The sequence below is a fragment of the Dendrobates tinctorius genome, unplaced genomic scaffold, assembly GCF_039654945.1.
Source record: "Dendrobates tinctorius isolate UK_male_01 unplaced genomic scaffold, ASM3965494v1 ptg000158l, whole genome shotgun sequence".
NCBI lineage: Eukaryota > Metazoa > Chordata > Amphibia > Anura > Dendrobatidae > Dendrobates > Dendrobates tinctorius.
Window position 1 is genome coordinate 14,890,973 of NW_027361825.1, and position 7,303 is coordinate 14,898,275.

Sequence of the window (7,303 nt, forward strand, 5' to 3'; positions counted from 1 at the left end):
AGTTGACTATAAACCTGACCCAAAGACTGGAATGTACTCACCCAACAAAGGATGTTCTGCATCGTTACTAGACAAACCCGTCTCTAACTATCAAAGCGTGGATGATTTCCATCCAAGAAGTCAGACCAGAAGAACACTGGAAAGTTGAACACATCAGGTCAGTACGTCCCCAGTCAGCATATGGATATGTCTAACCTAACATCATTATGCCTAAATTACAAACATGTACCTAAATTTACATAAGATAATGCGATCTACATTTTTTAGACATGTCACAGATGAAAAGTAAAACTTGGTATGATTCATGATTCTTCCTACTGTCTGCACGTAGATGTGGGAAAACTTTGAGTGACTCTGCCAAAATGAAAACCATACAGTAACATTGTTGCATAGCTGGAAAAAAAAAAAGCAAAAAAGAAATAAAAAGATGTTCCTAATTTCAGCCCCAAATCACACAAAGTTGATCCAGAGGAAGGCAACCCTTCCCATGAGGATAAAGACAATTTTCCACATCTTAGGAAAAAATTGATCTCCGAGTCCAAAAAGTGCAATCAAAATAAACCCCTGATTCAACAGCTCATCTCCAGACATTTCATAACCATAAGTTGTAATATTATAATTTGCCACAATCCTATCTACACCATGATGTCACAGATGGAAAAAAAAAGTCTAGGATAAATTCTAACAAATTTAGATTTTTGATGTGCGTTAATTTGTGAAAAAAACAGAAATTTGGCAAAAATTTTGAAACTTTTATTTTTTACCACATACCACATGTCTACTTTACATCAGCACATCTTTTGAAATATAATAATTTTTTTTTGCTAGGACGTTATAAGGGTTAAAATTTGACCAGCGATTTCTCATTTTTACAGCTAAATTTGAAAAACCATCTTTTTAGGGACCACCTCACCTTTGAAGTAACTCTGAGTGGCCTATATGACAGAATATACCCAAAAATGACACCATTCTAAAAACTGCACCCCTCAAGCTACTCAATACCACATTCAAGAAGTTTATTAACCTTTCAGGTGCTTCACAGGAATTCTTGGAATGTGGAAGGAAAAAATAAACATTTCTTTCACAAAAATTATATTTTAGACATATTTTTTTTTAATTTTGCAAGGGAAACAGGAGAAAATGGACCACACCATTTGTTGTGCAATTTCTCCTAAGCATGGGGATACCCCATATTTGGGGGAAATCTACTATTTGGGCACACAGCAGGGCTTGGAAGGGAAGGAGCGCCATTTGACGTTTTGAATGTAAAATTTGCTGGAATAATTAGCGGACGTCATGCCATATTTGGAGAGCCCCTGATGTACCTAAACAGTGATAACCCCCAATAGGTGCCACCATTTTGGAAACTACACCCCTTAGGGAACTTATCTTGATGTGTATTGAGCATCTTGAACCCACAGATGCTTAACAGAAGTTTATAACCTTAAGCCTTGAAAATAAAAAAAAATCAAATATTTTCCACCAAAATCTTTTTTAACTCCAAATTTTGTATTTTCACAAGGGTAACAGGAGAAAATAGACCCCAAAATTTGTTGTGAAGTTTCTCCTGAGTGCACCGATAGCCCATATGTCATCGAAAACTGCTTTCGAGGCACAGTGCAAAGCTCATAAGGGAAGTAGCGCCATATTACAGTGCAGATTTTGCTGCACTTGTTTGAGGGTGCCATGTTACATTTGCAGAGCCCCTGAGGTGCCAACACAACAGAATCCCTCAAATGTGACCCCATTTTACAAACTAAACCTCTCATCTAGGAGTGCAGTGGTACCACAAGTGTGTCACATACTTTTATACCATACAGAGATGGGATATGCTTGTAGCAAATTTTCAGTTATGAGAAGCATTTGTCACGTTTGTGTTATCAGTCTCTTTCTGGATCTGTAAAATTTTCCAATGCGATGTTTAATTTATTTATGTTTTTAAGCCTTTGAATTGCGCTCTTTCCACCAATATGATTTTGATGCCTCCTGCGATGTTCCGCTCTCATTACCGACCAAATACGCAGCCTCCAGCCACTCATCTCTGCTATGAGGTGTACGATCAGCACAAAAGTGTTGATTTCGGTCACCTTACCAACACCGGAGAATCCCACGCTGAGATGGTGTTTCTTGGAGAACGATTCAACGATGCTTGGAGAAATTGCACTGTTGTATGGTATATCTCATGGAGTCCATGTAATAATTGCACTGAGATTTTGCTGAACACGTTCCTTCCCAATAATCCTCATGTCAAGTTACACATCATATTCGCCAAGGTCCATCCGTGCACTTCTAAAACTAAGATCCAAGAACTTAAATGTAAAGGAATAAAAATACGACCAATGTGTCAAATAGGTAAGAGATTGCACGATTGAACTGTGATGAGTTTTGACAATCTTAGATATTCTACATAATAAACCCTCAACCTATCATTCGATGAGCCACCATATGGACTTAAAAAGTCAAAGTTTTCACCTACAAGTTTTTCAGTGCCTGTTTAGGGTAAATTAAGTTGTCCCTTTGGCTTGGATTACACAGTGATGCAAATGTTTATTTTCCAAGCAAATAAAACAGGAAAGATTTAGGGCAGTCATAAATATTAATCTAGACTTGCCTGAACCAATCTATTGCACAAAGATGTACTGGTTATTTATTATCTTCTCTTCCACGATGGCAGATGTCAGGCGAAAGAATGATTGGAGATTTTAGATTCCACCATGTCAATCTTTTGAAGTGGCTTCTTTCCCTCTACTCATTAAAAAGAACACATAGGAGAAATATTGTTAGGACAAAAGTTGTTTTAGGGCTCTTTAACACATCCTGATATTTCTGGTACTGAAAAAACAATTAACGGAGATATCAATGTCCGTGTAATACTTGTGGCATACATGTGGCAACCGTGTGCTGCATCTGTATCACACGTGCCAATGCCTGGTAATCAGCGGTACTGTTTGTGCTGCTCCCCAGGGCCGGGTGCTGAAGAAGGCTCACATCACTGTGCCCTGCTCCAGCTGCGATCAGCGCTAGCAGGGGAGAATGTTGAGTTATATTCAGCTGATAACAAAAGCAGTATGCAGCTGATGGGAGTATTCAACAGTCGCCGCCTGCTCTATAAATAAAATGATGTGGGTTCCCCTATAGTTTTGATAACCAGCCAGGCAAAATTGAGAGCTGTGGGCTGTAAACCTCAGCTGTCAGCATTAGCAAGGCCGGTTATCAAGAAAAGAGGGGTTCCCACACTGTTTTTAAATTATTTAAATAAGTCATTAAAAAAAACCGTGAGGTCCCCTGATTTTTGACAACCATCCGAACTAAAGAAGTTAGCTAGGGGTTGGTATTCTCAGGCTGGCAAGTGACCATGGATACTGGCTTAAATACAGCAGCCCACAGCTGCCCAGAAAAGGTGCATCTTTTAGATGTGCCAATTCTGGCAATCTGCCCGGCTCTTCCCACGTGCCCTGTAGAGGTGGCAAGTGGGGTTCATATTTGTCGTGTTGATGTCACCTTTGTATTGTCAGGTGACATCAAGCTCACTGCTTAATAATGGAGAAGCGTCTACAGTTGTGGCAAAAGTATTGACACCCCTCCTGCAATTCTGTCGGATAATACTCAGTTTCTTCCTGAAAATGATTGCAAACACAAATTCTTTGGTATTATCTTAATTTAATTTGTCTTAAATGAAAAAACACAAAAGAAAATGAAGCAAAAAGCAAAACATTGATCATTTCACACAAAACTCCAAAAGTGGGCCAGACAAAAGTATTGGCACCCTCAGCCTAATACTTGGTTGCACAACCTTTAGCCAAAATAATTGCGACCAACCGCTTCCGGTAACCATCAATGAGTTTATTACAATGCTCTGCTGGAATTTTAGACCATTCTTCTTTGGCAAACTGCTCCAGGTCCCTGATATTTGAAGGGTGCCTTCTCCAAACTGCCATTTTTAGATCTCTCCACAGGTGTTCTATGGGATTCAGGTCTGGACTCTGCTGGCCACCTTAGAAGTCTCCAGTGCTTTCTCTCAAACCATCTTCTAGTGCTTTTTTTAAGGGTGCTTTGGGTCATTGTCCTGCTGGAAGACCCATGACCTCTGAGGGAGACCCATTTTTCTCACACTGGGCCCTACATTATGCTGCAAAATTTGTTGGTATTCTTCTGACTTCATAATGCCATGCACACGGTCAAGCAGTCCAGTGCCAGAGGCAGCAAAGCAACCCCAAAACATCAGGGAACCTCCGCCATGTTTGACTGTAGGGACCGTTTTCTTTTCTTTGAATGCCTCTTTTTTTCTCCTGTAAACTCTATGATGATGCCTTTGCCCAAAAAGCTCTACTTTTGTCTCATCTGACCAGAGAACATTCTTCCAAAACGTTTTAGGCTTTTTCAGGTAAGTTTTGGCAAACTCCAGCCTGGCTTTTTTATGCCTCGGGGTAAGAAGTGGGGTCTTCCTGGGTCTCCTACCATACAGTCCCTTTTCATTCAGACGCCGACGGATAGTACTGGTTGACACTGTTGTACCCTCGGACTGCAGGGCAGCTTGAACTTGTTTGGATGTTAGTCGAGGTTCTTTATCCAACATCCACACAATCCTGCGTTGAAATCTCGTCAATTTTTCTTTTCCGTCCACATCTAGGGAGGTTAGCCACAGTGCCATGGGCTTTAAACTTCTTGATGACAGTGCGCACGGTAGACACAGGAACATTCAGGTCTTTGGACATGGACTTGTAGCCTTGAGATTGCTCATGCTTCCTCACAATTTGGTTTCTCAAGTCCTCAGACAGTTCTTGGTCTTTCTTTTCTCCATGCTCAATGTGGTACACACAAGGACACAGGTTGAGTCAACTTTAATTTATGTCAACTGGCTGCAAGTGTAATTTAGTTATTGCCAACACCTGTTAGGTGCCACAGGTAAGTTACAGGTGCTGTTAATTACACAAATTAAAGAAGCATCACATGATTTTTTGAACAGTGCCAATACTTTTGTCCACCCTCTTTTTTATGTTTGGTGTGGAATTATATCCAATTTGGCTTTAGGACAATTCTTTTTGTGTTTTTTCATTTAAGACAAATTAAATGAAGATAATAATACCAAAGAATTTGTGTTTGCAATCATTTTCAGGAAGAAACTGAGTATTATCTGACAGAATTGGAGGGGGGTCAATACTTTTGGCCACAACTGTATGAGACACCTATCCATTATTAATCCTATAGTTACATGGTAAATAAAGACACAGCCAGAATAAAGTCTTTTATTTAAAATAAAACAAACTTTTTACTTTTTTATTTAAAAATAGCAAACACAGTTATACTTACCTAACACCTAATTCCACTGAATTCCTCGTCTCCTGTAATAAAACAAAATAAAAACAATATCCCTCACCTGCCCGTCGTTCTTGTCGTAATCCATGTCTGGGGATAGAGTTTTCACCCTGGACGGTGCAAGATGCGACCGTCCAGGCTGAGAACCGCTTGGGAATGAGCTGCTGGGAGCACAGCATCAGTAACCAACGATGACATCTGAGAGGTTACCACAGGTCATTGAGGCTATATTAACAAGTGGGCTGAAATAAGGTGACCTCAGCACTATGAGAAAAGGTCAGTGAGTTCACCGCAGTTCAGTTCAGCTGCCACCTGTTCTGTTATTAGCTAAAGAAGGTGTTGACTGATTGGAGTAGTATTCCCATTAGCCACTGCTTACTCTCACTGTTATAAATTGAGTACAACTCTCAACATACTCCGCTATTAGTGCTGATCGCAGAGCGCACAGGGGAGAATGATGAGAATGGTTTTCAGCATCCGGTGCCAGGGAACAGCACTAACTGTACCGCTGATTGCCAGGCGTCAATACGAGTCACACTGATGACACATAGATATCAGCCGTGTCTCATTGGTGTACTCGTGTGCGGGATGTTTTGCGGCCCGTGCTGACAGCAAAAAACGGACATGTCAGCGTGTTTTGCCCACGGACATACTGACACGTGCACACACCCATTCACTTGAATGGGTCTATATGTGTAAGTATCTCTGATATGTGTTAAAACGGTCACCACATGTACCAGAAACACTGACGTGTGAAAGTGTATGGTTACCATCAAGTCAATGTACGAAAATTTCGCACGGGCCAAGCTAGTCTTTTTTTATTTTAAGGAATTCAAAATTGGTGTCTTCAAGCAGAATCATTTTAGGAAATGCTTCTTTTTTTGGAAAGCTGTGGAAGAGTTTTTTTTGTAAAGCGGTTTTGAGGATTTTTGATAGGGTATTTTGAAGCCTTTTGATTAGACAGTGGCTAGATTGCAAAGATTTCCTTCAAGATCGTCTTCATTCACTGTTTTAAATGCCCACCCAGGAATTTTTCAAAACCTATTCAGGGGAACAAAAAAAAAAAAACACAAAAACTCTTCGTATGACCATCACGGTGGATTTCCCGTAGAAATTAATTGGAAGAGTTTACCAAAAGAATTTTGGATATATTTTGATAAAAAAAACTCAGTATTAAAATAGCCTTAGCGTAGAAGAAGAGTTTTAAAGGGAATCAGTCAGCAAGTTTTTGCTATTTAACCTAAGAACAGAATGATGTAGGAGCAGAGATGCGGCTTCCAGTGATGTATCACTTGCTCAGCTGCAAGTAGTTTCAATAACTTTATCAGCAGGAGATCATCAATGACTAGGTGTCTTGTGTCAGGCAGTGCAGCTAAGCTATGCAGCCCCATCACTGATTGGCTACTTGTGTACACAGGAAGCTGCCAATGAAGGATGTGGGCGGAGTTATACAGAGCTCAGCAGTCAGAGCACTGCTATACATAAAACAGAGAAAACAGGAATTCTTTCAAAACTGCACAAAGCAGCCCAGTAAGTGACATCACGGGAATCAAGGTCTTTGCCCCTACATTGTGCTGCTTTCTGATTACTTATATAGACCTGCTGACCCATTAAGAACCACGCTATCGTAGAACTTACAAGTTGGATATCATTTGACTTTAAAGCATAGGGCAGAAATGACTTGGCAAGGACATAAAAATTCTTCTATTTTTATTCTATTTTCCTCTTCATGAATTAATTTTTTTTCTTTCCATTTTTTTAGACTTTCGTTGGTGCTGGAAGCATTTTGTCGACACGTCGGAATCATTCATCCCACGGCAAAATTTAAACAACGATTATTACAAGGCTTTCCGATGGTTGATGAGCTGATTAGTACAGAACTTACACAACATAGGTGTTTTTTTATTTTGTTCTTTATTCTCCATCTCCGTAAAATTACAATCAGTAAAAAATTTGTAGCATTTTATTATTATATATGGTGAAAGAA

General features: G+C 39.8%; 1 protein-coding gene across 1 annotated transcript; it reads left to right on the forward strand.

Annotated features, from left to right (window-relative positions):
* Positions 1–1,928: 1,928 nt before the first annotated feature.
* On the forward strand, positions 1,929–7,303 carry LOC141052196 (single-stranded DNA cytosine deaminase-like; the record flags this gene model as incomplete). Its single annotated transcript, XM_073549414.1, has 2 exons — positions 1,929–2,352; positions 7,079–7,303. Coding segments are annotated over 2 exons (531 nt in total), but the record flags the coding sequence as incomplete, so codon positions are not given.